General features: G+C 35.1%; 4 protein-coding genes across 5 annotated transcripts; 3 read left to right on the top strand and 1 right to left on the bottom strand.

Annotated features, from left to right (window-relative positions):
• Positions 1-158: 158 nt before the first annotated feature.
• On the top strand, positions 159-6,612 carry BAM4 (beta-amylase 4). 2 transcript variants are annotated; one of them, XM_012215620.4, is made up of 10 exons: positions 161-432; positions 1,065-1,193; positions 1,640-1,886; positions 2,254-2,474; positions 2,547-2,624; positions 2,697-2,856; positions 3,418-3,671; positions 4,107-4,176; positions 5,170-5,235; positions 6,290-6,612. In XM_012215620.4, exons 1-10 carry the CDS (start codon positions 245-247, stop codon positions 6,440-6,442), a joined length of 1,566 nt encoding a protein of 521 aa, XP_012071010.1. In that variant the 5' UTR covers positions 161-244; the 3' UTR covers positions 6,443-6,612. The 2 variants fall into 2 exon arrangements, 1 of the variants encoding a protein (XP_012071010.1); XR_002284252.3 differs by lacking the exon at positions 6,290-6,612 and having other exon boundaries at positions 159-432; positions 4,076-4,176.
• Positions 6,537-8,928, bottom strand: LOC105633088 (Pectin lyase-like superfamily protein). The gene is made up of 4 exons (XM_012215621.3): positions 8,426-8,928; positions 7,599-8,333; positions 7,353-7,491; positions 6,537-6,942 (listed from the first exon to the last, which is right to left on the bottom strand). Exons 1-4 carry the CDS (start codon positions 8,521-8,523, stop codon positions 6,715-6,717), a joined length of 1,200 nt encoding a protein of 399 aa, XP_012071011.1. The 5' UTR covers positions 8,524-8,928; the 3' UTR covers positions 6,537-6,714.
• A 475-nt stretch (positions 8,929-9,403) lies between these two features.
• On the top strand, positions 9,404-10,202 carry TIC20-V (TIC 20-v-like protein). Its single transcript, XM_012215619.3, has one exon. The coding sequence runs from the start codon at positions 9,445-9,447 to the stop codon at positions 10,078-10,080; it is 636 nt and encodes a 211-aa protein (XP_012071009.3). The 5' UTR covers positions 9,404-9,444; the 3' UTR covers positions 10,081-10,202.
• Positions 10,203-13,996: 3,794 nt separating this feature from the next.
• On the top strand, positions 13,997-16,289 carry FLA1 (FASCICLIN-like arabinogalactan 1). Its single transcript, XM_012215618.4, has 2 exons — positions 13,997-14,739; positions 15,443-16,289. Exons 1-2 carry the CDS (start codon positions 14,098-14,100, stop codon positions 16,013-16,015), a joined length of 1,215 nt encoding a protein of 404 aa, XP_012071008.1. The 5' UTR covers positions 13,997-14,097; the 3' UTR covers positions 16,016-16,289.
• Positions 16,290-16,413: the final 124 nt, after the last annotated feature.

The raw sequence follows: 16,413 nt of genomic DNA, 5'->3' as shown, positions 1-16,413 counted from the left end.
AAAAAATATTTCTTAAAATTAAACTCTAATTATTAAAGAAAAATATTTTCTTTCAATTGGGGACGTAATTGCAAAAAAGAAAATATATGCAATAGAAATTGAAAGAACCTGAAAGTTAAAGAAGAAATTGTAAATGGTTAACGAGCAAATCAATCTACATAAACAATTATATGCCATCTCTCTTTCTGTGAGTCTCCCTCTCTACTAGAGAGAAGCAGAGGAGATCATTCCTCGTAGTAGAAAAATGGCCGGCAATGGAGGAGTTGCCCGGAGGTGCGCAGGAAGGAGAAGCTATGCGTTTAGGGAGATGAGCTTCCTCGAGCGGAGGAAAACGCGAATCAATCTTCGAAACGTTTCGATGATCCCTCTCTTTAAAAGGCCTCTCTTCTATCCTCGATGGCGATTGCTTAGTGGAAACTACCGCATTTTGAGGTCAGCTCTCATTTTCATTTTCCCTTTACTTATATCTGTGTTTGTTTTCCAAAAAAAAAGGAAAATTTCTAATCCCTTGTTTATCTTAGATTATTAGCTTGGTTTATGTGAGAACTGAGAAACAAAAAGGTCAAATTTAAAATTGATCGAGTCATTGTTCACTTTATGTGCTTATTTAATGAGAATTCTTTACTATTACACGTTAATTCTTTTGAGGAAATTAAAACATATGTAAAATGATATGGTAAAAGGACTTTCGATGGTGAAATGGTTCTTTTTAAGCTAGTCAAGTAGATAAGAAAGACATTAATGAATAGGAGCCAAATTCTCTATATTCAAATGGGGGCCTCTTAATTGCTCTCAGAAACATTCATTTTATCTTTGAATGCCCATCCAAATCCTTCTAAAATTGCATGGATTATATTTTTAGGACAATAAAGTTGCCAGGGAAACAATGTCTAATCATAACCAATTGAGATTCTAGCAAATTGTCAAATTTATGTAGGACTCTAGTGTTGTTCTAAATTTGTTCTTCTGGTTACATTTGCATGTAAATCTGATCCTGTATCAATAGGACACCTGTTGGTAGGATATCTATGAGAAAATCTCATGATCTACTTGTTTTGCTGCAGCATGGATGCTCGAGAGAAATCAAGATCCACAATATTGGAATCATCAAAGCAAAAGAGGGTCCCCATATATGTCATGATGCCTGTGGACACTTTCGGAATTGATTCATCTGGAAGTCCCAGGATCAGGAAGTAAGTTTTGCTATATTATATTTCTGGACATGCGCTCTTGTTCTTTTTTTTTTCCCCTATATCATGATTTCGATTTTTCTTGATGCATTGAGAGGCAATATCCGTTTAATGTGTTGACATTTTAGATGCTCTATCCGCCTAGAAACAGGAGGTCAAGATCAAACCATTTCCACTCCATGCTATTCAATATCTAAGTTGATTGTATTTCTAAACTTTGTTTTAAATAGCTATTGCACTGTCCAAATTCTAGTGATATTGTTATATACATATGCAGGTTTTGGAATATTAGTTATAGTTAGTAGCCTAATGCCACTTGTCATGTACTGCAAGTTCACATAAATTGCTCATAACTTCCATTTTTCTGTTTTAATATCTTCATTTTTATGATGTTTCAATTTATTGTTCATGAATTGAAACATTTTATATTTTGCTCTTTCCTGTTTCAGAATCAAGGCCTTAACTATATCTCTAAAAGCACTCAAGTTGGCAGGTGTCTATGGAATTGCAGTCGAGGTTTGGTGGGGAATTGTGGAGCGCTTTTCTCCTCTCGAATATAATTGGCTCCTTTATGAAGAGCTTTTCAGACTTGTATCTGAGTCAGGGCTAAAGTTGCATGTTTCCTTGTGTTTTCACTCAAACACACACCAGCCTACTGGAACCGGGGGTGTGAGTCTTCCATCGTGGATTCTAGAGGTTTGTCCCATTTTTTTTTATTGATTTTCTTTGAAGAAAAAAAGATAAAAAATGGTTCTTTTTCTGCATAACTGGAAATTCATCTGGGTAGTGGACCATCTTGACTGCACAATTATCCCAGTGAAATTATTATGGTGAAGTATAACAGTGTAAAGTATCTGCTATTTTTTTCCGGGATCACTAATGGCTGATGTGCTATATTTCAGTGTTTCATTGTTACACTTGATTGGCCATTTATATGTGAATCTTTACTAAATAAGAGGATATTGAAATACAAATGTTATTAGACTAGACCTCAAATGTATTCTGACAAGGTTAAAAAAAAAAAAAAAAAAATTGGAAGCTGATGCATTTGTCCTTTCTTCAGATTGGTAATCATAACAAGGATATATATTACCGAGACAAAAATGGATTCTCCAATGATGATTATCTTACACTGGGAGTGGACCAACTTCCTCTGTTTCATGGTCGGACTGCCCTCCAATGTTACGAGGACTTCATGCTTAGTTTTGTTAACAAATTTGACTCGTTTATTGGAAGTGTGATTGAAGAAATAAGTGTCGGTCTCGGTCCTTCTGGGGAACTTAGGTACTAAAAATCTATCATTTTATGACCAAATGTGATTCAGTTGTAACATTTTGTTATGGATGCCTCATGCAGGTATCCTGCACATCCTCCTGGAAATGGTAGATGGAAATTCCCTGGAATTGGTGAATTCCAATGTTATGACAAATACATGTATGTTAAGCCTTTAATTCATCCTCTTTTGTTGACCATTGTTTTCCAAAATTACAAGTATTTTGCTCTCAGGATGGAGGATTTAAAGATGGCTGCATGTCAGGAAGGAAAGCCTCAATGGGGAGATAGAGGACCTCAAAATGCTGGTTGTTACAACAGTCTTCCACCGGGTGTTCCCTTTTTCGAAGATGGACAGGAGAGCTTTCTATCTGACTATGGCTGTTTCTTCCTTGTACGTATCCTAGCTCAGTTTAATTTGTGTGAGGCTCCCTACATATTTGATGGTTGTTAAGCATTTGTGACCGCCTCTGGTGCTTAATTTATTTATTAAAATGCAAAATTATAATGAATTATTCATATCAATAATCAATGACATGAAAAGAGAAATTCTACTTGCCAATGAACCAAAACCTTTCTCTTTTATCCAGATTTAGACTTCCCATCATAGATCAGGCACAAAATCAAACAATATGGGAGGAGGGGGCCATGAATAAAACATAATGGGAAAAAAGGAATTTCATGGAGCTCCCGACTTGTTTGAGGCTAATGCTTAGTTAAACTTGTTTGAGGCAAATTAAACTGTGTTTTGTTTGTTGATAATTAAATGATGGATACATAAAATATGCAGCTTTGCACTGGAGATAGATTCTCAATGTTTTTGTTCTTAAGCTTCATGGATGCTGATCAACGATTGCATGAAAGCAACTAATTCATTTTCAATGACAATTAAACAATTTCGCAATTATTGAGTCATAAGATAAGCAAATTTGATGATACAATTATTACTCTGCAGGAATGGTACAGTGGTAAGCTTATTGGTCATGCAGATGCTGTTCTGGCAAAGGCAGCTAATATTTTGAAGAATTATCAAGAAAACAAGCAAACCCCAGTAATATTGGTTGCTAAAATTGGTGGAATATATTGGTGGTACCAGACAATATCACACCCTGCGGAACTTACAGCTGGCTACTACAACACTGCTCTAAGGGATGGTTATGATCCTCTTGCTTCTGTGTTGTCTCGTCATGGAGCTGCCTTGCACATATCGTAAGCTTTGACATTTCTGCATCCTGATTTAATACAATATGTGTAGAAGCTTAATTTTTTTTTGCCAATACTTTGGTTTATTGATGGAAGTTAGCTTTCTGGTGTTGGATTCATGGATTGCTCCGTACAAAATTTCAATCTGAAACTTGGTCTTGTAGATCAATTTTTTAGCCTTTCTTATGGTAGATTGGCGAATCAAAAGTAAAATGTAGGATTATGGCTGAGTCACAAAGGATAAAATAGGTTGTCTAGTTAAAACATAACATCAAACTAATTGAAGTGCATTCTGAGACTGTTAAGTCTGTTAGTGCCATGCAGACATGATACTAATGCATTATGTTTGTGGATGTCCTAACACGATGTTTGCTTGGATGCTGTGGCCTATGTTGGATACACCTTCCAAGCATGTTCATATGTTTGATTATTTTGTTGTAGCTGCTTAGAAATGATGGATAGTGAGACCCCACCAGCCTATCGTTGCAGCCCTGAAGGATTAGTCCAGCAGGTGAGGTTCTTTCTCATTGAATAAAATCTGCTTTCCTTCTTTGGTTGTGGAATTTGAAGGCTTTTGAATTGTCTAAAATTCCTATATGTAACACTCGTATGCAAATTTTGTATTACTATCTAATTGATCAAGTGGAATTATACGACGACCACTTAAAAATTAAACGTACAATGTAAAGTTATACAGTAAGGGGATCATGTCATGTTTCTGGCAGCGAAAGGATGTTACTTCTGTGGATCTCCTTGTATTTCATATATGGGCATCTCTTTGGAATTTTTCTCAACCCGTATCTAAAACCTTCATTGATCTGGTAAAAAATTCTTACTGTTTTCCCACATTTTGAACAACAACAGCTAAGCCTTAGTCCCAAACTAGTTGAGGCAGCTATATGAATCCTTTGTTCCAATATCCACTATGTCATAATAATAACAATTAAAAAGCAAAGCGTAAATTGTGAAAATGTAAATTCACAATAAAAAATTAAAAAGATAGAAAGAAATTCAGTTAAGATGTCATAGTTTCTCTCTAAGGCGTTCCCGTATTCCCTTCAGTTCTAATTTGAAGTTTCTTTAAACTTCTTGTTTAATTGAATTCAAAGCTAATGCAGTTAGCTTTGCCAGGGGTTATAGATTTCTGTTCTACATGATAAAATAATGACAGCCATATTGACTTAAGGCCGTTGCGTTTAAATGAATATAGATGTATCTCCTGCCAAACAATTCTATGTAATTTCATTTTCTGGTTTCTAGGTGCATCAAGAATTATTCTTCCTAATTGCAAAGCATATGTAATGTTTAGGACGCAAACATCGTCCCGTGAAGATTTTGGAACATATTATATATTGCACATTGGGAAACATTTTTGAGATAGTATTGTTCCAGAACCAAGTCATATGAATTTTTTCATGCCAGTTATGTGATTCATTCGTTTTTTCATGTCTGATATGTATGCATTTCTCCTTCCATTGATTTGATTTGATTTCATTTCATCCAGATAAGGACCATTTCAAAGAAAAGGATACATTTGATTGGAAGAAATTCCAGTGAACGTTTTGATCAGGTAAATTTGATTCTGGTCTGGACAAAAACTTCTCTGCTATCTTGAGCTCCATCCTCCCACTTGTTTAAGTCCTTTGGGTAAGTCATAATATCGTAAAAACAAATTGAGGTGCTTTGGAAATCATTTTAAAGAGAGAAAATTGACAAAATCTGCCTGTGGTGGAAATTCTAGTTACCTTCTGTTTGATCATAGCCAGAGTAATTGTACTTGTTGTATTCAGGTAATACCAAATCAGTTCCATTTTTATTTCATCATAACCATTTTTATTTCATCAAAGCTATGATGAATAATACATACCAAGATTTAGAGCAGAGGGAACTAAGAGTTGCATTATCAGAGGAATAGTTTGCATAAGAATTTCAGAGGAACTAAATAATTCTGTGAGTTTTGTTGTGCTTTGTCATGATAATATTGGTTTTTGACATATGAGACCATTATTCCACTGACTTGCTTTGTGATATATTGACAATTCCAAAGTCAAGTTTCTTATTAAGATCTTGTGTTTTCTATCTACCCGACTAAAGAGTTGTTGCAAAATCATGGTGATAAAACATTGTAATCAGTGGAATATTGCTAATATTCCAGGATGTTTTATAGAGTCACAGCACAAATTCTACATTTGTGAAAGAGGAAGCTGTATCTCAAATTTAAACTAGAAGATGAGAAAGAACTCCAACAATTCAGTTTTAGTTTGGATTCTGGAAAAGTTAGAAACTGCAAGTTCGTTTTGATTTGATGTGGATAAAGGGATTACTTGATCTCCTAGGTTCTTGATCTCTGTGGCTCTGATGTAGCTGCGGTACCATACACCTTTTTTGCGTGTCAGTGATTTGTGTCCTTGTCCCCCTCATTTGTCTTAACTGCCATTTGTGTTAAATTAGTTTTATTACACTGAGGTCAAGCTTCTTGCATTTATCGTTTGTACATATATTTCTTTCTGATTTCATGAACATAAACCTGTGCATGTGTGTGTGTGTGTGTATGCTTGTATTCCCTTGTTCTGTCTTTTTATTCTCTCCTAACATAATCCATGCCGACATTCTTTTTCTTGCAGAAAGGACTAAAGCAAATACTTGCAAACTGTTATCATCCACAGGCAGAAGCTGTAAGGTCATTTACTTATTTCAGAATGAATGATAAGATTTTTGCAGTTGAAAACTGGAATAATTTTGTCCCCTTTGTTAGAAAGATGAGCACAGAATTGTAAGTTACTTTTGAACCTGTTCTAACCATGGATTTTTACTGAACTTTAAAGAATAGTAGTGTCTCTGCCCCTATAATTTTTTTACTGACATAGGGGATTGTAAAATCTATGTAAATTCTTAGTGATTACTCATTTATTGTTACATCTTGATTGTCTCTCTTTGAGACATGAAATTGATAGCAATGGGATTTTAGAACAGCTAAAAACTTGTTTCAAATAACAAAGAGAGAAAAGAAAATTTAAAAAATGAAAGCAGATGTTCAGCTGGCTTGTGTCTAACATTGTTTGCCCCTCTGACAATAAAGAGCTCCAGCAGAAGGAGAGGAGTTACTTAATAAAATTGAGGCTGGTCTTGCTACCATGCTTGATGCTTTTATGTAGCTTTCAGGACCTTTTTCACCAGAAGGTGTAAAGAAAGCGCCATTGAGCATTATATCTCCATCTGATCTCCAATTCCAACTCTTCCACTGCTCGTCTTCTGGTAAGATTTCACGCTTAGTCACCTGAATGAGAAGTAAATCTTTAGAAACTCAAGGGAGCTGAGGTTGTACTCTCAGCTAAGAATTGAGGATCAGTCTGACCAGATGCTGGTCAAAGTTTGTGTATCTTGGTCCAACCCAACCTACCAAGTTGAAAACTACTTAGTTTATGAACTATTGACGCGTGCAAATGATTTGACATCATCATTCAACCAACATGGTGCAGTCTCACAGTTTTATCTTTTATGAATGAGCTGTGCTCATCCAAATTGCACTGACATAATAAGGTCATTTGTTGGCAATAGTTTAGTTAAGCAATTGATTGTTATCAGCAGCTAATTTAATTTGTTAAATTTGATATTTGGCATGTTGTTTGGTGCTTCAAAGATTTTGAATCAGCGATTATTTAGTTATGCTTGGTTACAGAAACTTGCCTCCTTTGTTCCTTTATTATCTGATGCAATAAAGACATTCCCTTGGCTATTGATTGTTGGATTGGCACTTCCACCAATTGCATACATCTCCCACCCAGTGTATATGTTATTTACAATGTGAAAATATCCATGTCTGCACCTGCAATAGTTTTGATACACGATGATAATGTTCTCCGCAAATACTTCTAGAAATAGGGATTAGTAACAAAATGATGATAAATGTTGCTTTTTACTGTTTGCGTTTACCTAGGCATTCTTTGAGTCAGACCTTCACCGAAATAGTTGAAGGCAATAGTGACTTGCATAATCTTGTCAGCAAGGAAATCATCACTATGACCCATGAGCATAGCTTCATTATGATGGAACATGTAGTTGTTTGAGATTGTTATAGATGTTGAGCCATATACAACATCGATTAGTCCATCACGGCAGTTAGCTAATGTACAATGATCAATCCACACTTCCCTAGATCCAAATATCGATATGCCGTCACCATCTGAGATGCCTCTAAAGCCGGCATGGTTTGGTGTGTCCCTCACCACTGTATTTCCACCTGGTACACAGTCCCGTATGTAGATGTTATGTATGATAATGTTGCTCACATTTTGAATAGTTATGCATGGTCCACCTGCTATCTGGATGTTATACCCTCTTCCATCTATTGTCTTGTATGAGTTCATCATAAGTTCTTCATTTAGCTCGATGACCATGTCTTTATCAAAGATGATCCATAGGGGTTCTTCTTGGATGACACCATAGCGAAGTGTGCCAGGAATTGGATTTATAGGATCATCATTTTCAGAATCTGTGACCACATAAAACTCACCATCTCTTCCACCTATTGCATTGCGTCCAAACCCAATTGCGCAGTCAGCCAGCATTTTCCGGTTACTTTCCCATTCTGAGTCACATCTCCAACAATCGTCGATTGGGTTACCGTTTCTGCATGACTCTTGATCTAGCTTCCTTTTTGTTGAGCTCCTGTGCAAATAACATGCAACAACTCTTCAAAATATGCAGAAAGAAAACAAAAACATTTTTACCGGAAATTGAAACTATATATATGTTCTCACCACTCAGTTGCTTCTGATATTTGGGTCAGTGTATGCTTACAAGATATGGAAGTAGCAAGTGAGATAATGGCTATAGAGATTAGAAATGAGGCTGACATTTTATATCAGGATTGAGGCAGGAGTTTAACACTTTTAACTACATGGATTGAATGGCTTTGAGCAGCTAACTAGAGCATGAATATATTGATCTAAAGATTTGAACTTTTATATAGACTTGCATGAACTGATAAAAGTGGATAACCAGAAGGGGGAATCATTAATTGACTGCATATAGAAGAAAACGAAAGTTCTCTTAAACTAGGAATGTGGAGACCTAGTATTTAATTTTAAACTACTTCTCATCTTTGGTTATCGGAACTAAGAAATGTTTTGAGCTTAGAATTCCGGTGGGGGAGTAAATGACACCGAAAAAACTGGTCGATTTCATGCCTGCTGTGAATTTTAACATTCCTGTGTTAGACTGAATCTAAAGACAGAAATTTTTTTTTTTTTTTTTGGCTAAAAACAAGAAAAGGAAATTGAATGGATTGTAAATCTCAAGAGTGAAGTAGAGTACTGGCTTTACTGCTTAGCTGTCATAGTAGACTTGCAATTAGGGACCGAATAGTTAGCTACTGATCTACTATTTGTTAGGTTGGTCTTTTTTGGTCCCCTACGGATTTTGAACCACCGAATGTTTAAGACAGCCACAAAATTGACTCAACGTGGTCATAATAACTGAAAAAACCTTAATTAACTGTTTAACTCACCTGGGTACTAGATAATTAATCCAGCTAAAATTACGATTGACCATTTGGGCCTTTTGACTTTATTTGCTATTCTAATCCAAATATAGTGTTTGGACTATTTTAGTTTTTACTTTATTTGGGCTAAGCCCGTTATACAAAGCTCTCGTGTCCTTTTTCAGGAAAAAGATGGCGGTACCATCAACTTCTATTACGACGTCGTATGATGTTAGATCTTTTCTGGATAAAAGACTACGAAGTACCTTAAGCTTAGCTTCTGCTCATACCTCAGCTATGTCCGCTTTTCGCTCCTCGCGTATCCCTCTTTCTCTCTTGCACAAGCCCTTTTTTATTCCTCTCAAAGACCCTTCTATTCTCTCTCTAGCTAGCCAAATCAAAACCCACAAGACCCTATCCAATAAACCTAAAAGACCCATCGTTACAGCCAAATCCAACGGCGACGACTCAGCAGATGCCGGCGACCGGATAATCTCTGCCGTCTGCTACTTCTACCCATTCTTTGATGGAATCCAGTATGGTAAATACGTCATCACTCAGTTCTCTCCCATTCAAACCCTTATTCAACCCTTGGTTCCTGCAATAAGAGTCTTCAAGAGCTTTCCTCTAAATGGGTTTTTGGTTTTTTTAACTCTCTATTTCGTTGTTGTGAGGAATCCCAATTTCAGTAGGTACGTAAGGTTTAATACTATGCAGGCTATTGTGCTAGATGTGCTTTTGATATTCCCTGATTTGTTAGAGAGGAGTTTTAACCCAAGAGATGGGTTAGGGTTGGATTTGATGATGAGTTTGGATAGTACTGTGTTTTTATATCTTTTGGTTTGTTTGATTTATGGGTCTAGTGCTTGTTTGCTGGGACAAGTACCTAGGTTGCCCATTGTTGCTGAGGCTGCGGATAGGCAAGTTCTTTGAATTGAACAAATACCCAATTTAGGATGGTGTTGTTGATTGCTGCTGTAATAAATTTGTCATTTTGGTAAAGGAAGATAAAGTAGTAATGTTTATCATACATCAGGATATGATATTTTAAGTAATTTTGCTGGCATCGTTTCTGTTGATTGGCAATTTCTGTGTTGCAACAGGAGATTAGAAATGGCAACCTTAATGAGTTTGGTTGATTGGCAATTTTTCTGCGCGGAACATGAAATGGGCTAAATTCATGTTGGGCCGCATCCATGAGCTTGAACTAGGTCTTGAGCTTATCATTGGGCCTCGACATAAATCTGACCCAAAGCTAATCAACGTTAAGTATTTTGTAGAGAATAGTGTCTCTCAAAAACACCCATCTAAGAGAAATACTTCCTCATGGATTTGGTGGGCTGTAGTTTCTTAAGGAGTAAGGACATATCTCTTTCAAAGAAAATATGGAAATAGACAAAGGTGTCCCCCACTCCCCCTATTTTTGCCACTTAAAATGGAACTTCCATATAAAACTCTACAGCATTTAGTAATGGTAACACCTACCCACCGACTTCAAAAAGGATACACATGATGCCACAAAATCACCAATGTACATCCAGAACATACATGACCAAAATATTAATGCATTGGTCGTGGTTGTCCTTCTCAACATTTCTTAACGTGATTATTCACTAATCAAGAATGATTAGTATTGCAGGTCAAGACATAATTTAGTGGCAGGCGCATGGACGACCTGAAAATATATTAAAATAAAATAATTTGGTTAGCATTTCACACATCAACAACAGAGTAGATGTATGTTCATTGAGGCCATAAACCAGAAACTGTAGGAACATATTGACAAATCCAAAGTGGGGAACAACCCAAACCCATCTAAGTTTTCCCCGCCAATTATGGCTACCTAATTCTCATTTAGTAATCAAAATCAAAAGAACAGCTCACATATGATATATGCATACGAGTTCATTGTCAACAAAATCGTTTTAAAATCCTGAAATGGGGAAAATAATTGGATACAGGTATCTTTAATTGACTTCTGTATTCATCTATGAAATTACTCTCTCTTGACGTTATGTTCATGAATTTACTCTAATGATGGAGGAAAATAATAAGGAAATCAAATACACGAAGTGCAGAAAATTGTCGGTGGCGGATTCTGCTAAACACTATCCATCCACGTGGCATACTCTCCCTTGTCTCAGACAGACCAGCAGTTTTTTTGGGACACACACCACAGCGTTGCCGTTGGACCCACCGTTCTTTTTTCAGTGAACCACGAGCTTGGGTCCCTCATTGTCTTATTAACTTCCCATCCTTAAAATAAGCTTCCAAAATTACTAGAATACCCAAGGCTTCGAACGTTTTAGGACCTGATAAAGGTGTCAGTAAGTAGGACTACATATATTGATATATAGGATTAAAAATGGAGCCTTGTGTAATATTGTATAATATCCTTAATGTGATTGACGGTCAACAATTTGACAGTTAATGATTGGTGATTTTATGATAGATTCTGTGTAACCATAAGCACAGATGCACATTACCAATAAAATCTTTAATGGGACCCATAAGGATGGAAGACTTTTTTTTCCACTGTGCGATGATGCACTGTAAAATCAAAAGGGATGATCAGATATATGCGATACTTGTTGTGATATGGTGAGGGCATCTTTAGTACCTTAATTTGTAATCAAGTGATCCCAAAAGCACGTGACATGTTTCTTCTTCTTCTACTTCGTCTTCTTAGGTCTTCTAAGCTTTATTTTTGCTTGCACACCCTTCTTTGCCGCTTACACTTATTGCATCTCTTTTTTTTTTTTTTTTTATTCTCCAATTTTGGCCTTTCTGTCATTTAATAATACTTCCGGTGTTCCTAATAATAATATTGACTCAAAAGTTACAAAAGAAAATATTTCTCACTTCCATTTTAATAAATAGGGGTGATAATAGAGTGGATATTTTTTTAATATTTATCTTATTATTACTATTTTAATTACTTATAAACGAGTTTGGAATTATCAGGAATAGTATCACCTATGAATTTAGGTGAGTATGTATTTGATATTCGCTATATTAAATAAATTTAGTCACAAGCATCTTATTTATTGTAGGTAAAAAAATATTCCATCCGTTTCATTTTGTTTGTATGGTTTGATAAAATACGCATATTAAAAATTTAGTCAACAAAAATTATTTTGCTTCTTTTTATCTTTAATTCATTAAGATATTAATAAAAGTCTTTTAATAATTATAATAAAAGATATTATAAAAAAAATAATTGTTTACATATCTAAATTTATAAATCTTGCAAAGATTTTGGAAAATTCAAAAAAAAAAAAATAATAAGTAAACAAAATGGAACAGATGGAGTATATATTAAATAAATTGCAATGACTATTGAAATTCTACGTGTTGCTGAGTAAAAAAATGTAAATTTAAATGGCATTAAAATAGGATCATTAATAGACTTGAATGTGAGTAGTTCAAAATTAACGGGCGTTCTCTGTTTTTTTTGTTTCTTATAAGATTATAATGTTTTTATATATGAAAACAAAAGCATGATTTGCATATGACTACATTAATTAATGACATGTACAATGTACAAAATTATATATTACTATATTTTTTTTACCCAAGGGAGAAAACAAAAACCTAAATATATTTTTCACTAAAAAAAGAACCTATATATATATATATATATTGGTTTTTGAACTAAACCCCGTTCTACAAGCATGTGCCAAGTCAGTTTTTAATATATTAAGCACAAACACACATGCAATGTTTGGCCTACCAAATTTATAGGGGGGTCGTTATAGTCAAAAGGACTGCTTCATTAAAATAAAGTAAATTATTTATTTATATGAAAAATAAAATAATTAAATCAATCAACAAGGAAGATCATCATATAATTTCAATTAACATTATGTAAAATATGATTTAATAACCTTTTACTTTGCTAAGTATATATCTTAATATTGAATTGCCAAATGAGAAAATATTTTCCCAATCAATTATAGTTGGTTGGTAGTAATATATATATATATATATATATATATATATGATTTTTTCACTTAGAACCACTTCATTTTAGAAGAATTATACATTCACATAGTTTTGACTTTTGATAATTACCAAAAAAAAAAAAAAAGACTTTGATATTAGTAAAGCTCCATTATATTGAATCTTGTTATAAAGTTCATTGCTCTTTTTAATTATCACAGGTTTAATTTCCACTAAACCCCCCTTATTAATGGATAATTTTATTAACATGCCACTAACCAAAGCTAATTTCCCATTGGTTGTAAAAATTCAAAATTTCAAAACAAGAAATGAACATGAAAAAGAGCAAATTCCAAAATTATTTTTATTTACCAGAAATTTGCTTTTTCGGATCAATATAAAATTTAAAAAGAAAGTTAAATTAATAATAAATAATTATATATATATATATGAAAAGTCAATTAATATCTCATTTTCTTATGCGATCCGCTATTACTGGTTAAATTTTACCGACGGAGAGATTAATAAAACATATTAACTATTTAAATTAGTAATTTTTTTTTTTATTTTCATACATATTTTTATGATCATGCTAAGAGAGATATATTCATTTCTTTGTTAATAAAATTAGTCTGGGATTCAGTATGCTTTCGTTTGTGCATATATTTGTCCGTTGAATTAGAGTGTTTTTTTCTTTTTTTTTTTTCAGAAATTTTACTAAAATATTTAATACAGTAATAGTAATTAAAAGAGTTTAATGTTTAATTAAAGAATAATTTTTTTTCTCTAAATTTCTACGAATCAAAATTGGCCAGCTAACAGAAAATAAACAAATGGCTTAACCTGTAAATTACGTAAAATCCAAGTCCATTTCCAACAATTCTCACTCTTAAGATCTCTCTGGTCTCTTCGCTCAACTCCCTCACTCTTACAACTCTCTAACATCACTGTCTTCTTCTTTCTACCACTGTACACTAAACACTCTATCTCTAAAACAGAACAGCCACAATGCGGCTTCCTACGGTGCTCTCTCTGCTACTGCTGCTCTCCTCCGCCACCACCTTCACTAACGCACACAACGTTACGCGCCTGCTTGCCAAGCACCCATCTTTATCCACTTTCAACCACTACCTAACCATTACCCACCTGGCCGGCGAGATCAACCGCCGTACAACCATCACTGTCTGTGCCGTAGACAACGCAGCCATGTCAGAGCTTCTCTCCAAACACCCTTCCATTTACACCATCAAGAACATTCTCTCCCTCCATGTTCTTTTAGACTACTTTGGCGCCAAAAAGCTCCATCAGATAACCAACGGCACAGCACTGGCAGCCACCATGTTTCAGGCCACGGGATCTGCCCCGGGATCATCTGGGTTTGTTAACATCACTGACATTAAGGGAGGGAAGGTGGCATTCGGGCCGGAGGATAACGATGGGAAACTCGGTGTGTACTTTGTGAAATCTGTAGAGGAAGTTCCTTATAACATTTCGATTATACAGATCAGCAAGATTTTGCCGTCCGACGTGGCGGAGGCTCCAACACCGGAACCAAGCCAGATGAACTTGACTGACATAATGTCGGCTCATGGGTGTAAAGTTTTCGCCGATACTCTGTTGGCAAATCCTGAAGCTGCAAAAACATATCAGGTAATTAAACAGCTAATCAGTATTGGACAATTAAATTAGTGTTTTTATTTGATTGACGGATCTATACTTCTGCATTCTTTACGGGATCTGCTCTTCACAATCAATCAGTAAAGAAAGCATGGATCTTGTTTAAATTTTTTGCTAAATATAGTAACATAAATTGCTAGAAAAGATTATTAATTAAGCTGGATGCTGATTGTTTTTCCTTAATTCTGTGTTAGAGAAAAGACAATACTCCAAATATTAATGGTCTGTAATTGATAAAAGAAAAAAGAATGTAATTTTGAATTTTGAAGATGATCCTAAAAATTCAAAAGGCAGCTAATTGGGATGGGTGCCATTACTCCACATGGAAGCAAAAATGGGGAGCAGAGTAGCAGATTTTGCTGGATAGAACTGGCCATAAAAGAAGACAGAATTATACGCTGAATTATTAAAGCACTTGTTCATATTGTTCATTTTCAGGTGTGGTTGAAGGGGAGAAAATATGATATTAATCACAAAAGTTTGTATGAGTTATTGTTTCCCCTGCATATGCCATCTTATACAACAAATGTGATGTCTAGGGCGATGGAAATGGAGATTCTAGGTTGAAGCTTGGAGCTATAGTAGTAAATGAGCTATCTGAATGCAGATTAGATTTAGAAAACAAGTTATTTTTGAAAATGAACTGTTTATGAATTTTGAATGATATCACTTTCAGGACAATGTTGATGGAGGATTGACAGTGTTTTGCCCTCTTGATGATCCATTCAAAGCCTTTTTACCTAAATTCAAGAACTTAACAGCAGCAGGCAAGACATCATTCCTCGAATTCTTTGGTGTGCCTATCTATCAATCGTTATCGATGTTAAAATCCAACAATGGTCTAATGAACACTCTAGCCACTGATGGGGCAAGCAAGTTTGATTTTACTGTGCAAAATGATGGCGAGGAAGTGACCTTGAAGACAAAAAGTACCACAGCAAAAATAGTTGGGACTTTGATAGATGAGCAGCCGCTTGCTATATATACAATCAACAAGGTCTTGTTGCCTAAGGAGCTGTTCAAGGCAGAAGCACCAACCCCTGCTCCAGCTCCCGCCCCTGAGGAAGCAGCAGATGCACCAAAATCTAGCAAGGACTTGACTTCAGCTCCATCAGACTCACCGGCAGATGCACCGGCTGATGACGACGCAGCAGATGACACAGCTGATGGTAATTCTGGTGTGAGATTTAATGGAGGAAGACTTGTTGCCATGACTTTAAGTTTGTGTTTAGGGCTTTTGATGCTATAAGTTCTCTTTGATTTTCCTTTTTACCTAGTTTGTGGGGAATAAGTGAGGCTCTTAATGGGCTAATTTATTACTCATTGAGAATGTGCTTAATTTTTTTTCTTTCTTTATTATTTTTAGGGTGTGGTATTTTTATTTTCCTTTGTATTACACAGGATTTCAGAGGGTTGTGATTTGTATTTTGTCTTAGATGCTGTAGATCTATTAATGATACACACTGTTATTGTCACTAATGAGGAAGATTTTGGCATAGTAATATAAAACTATTTGTGTGCAATCTCTAGTTGCTTTGATTTGCCCTCCAACCTTCATTTTTTGAGTATTATGATTTTTTAACTTCATATTTTAATATTAGAACTAAAAATTTTTTTACATTCATCAGGAGATTCAACGGGGTTAGT

Source organism: Jatropha curcas, chromosome 7 (genome assembly GCF_041381405.1).
Source record: "Jatropha curcas cultivar XTBG-Jc1 chromosome 7, XTBG_Jcur_1.0, whole genome shotgun sequence".
NCBI classification, from domain to species: domain Eukaryota; kingdom Viridiplantae; phylum Streptophyta; class Magnoliopsida; order Malpighiales; family Euphorbiaceae; genus Jatropha; species Jatropha curcas.
The sequence above is the reverse complement of the archived record's forward strand: the minus strand, read 5'-3'. Positions and strand labels throughout refer to the sequence as shown.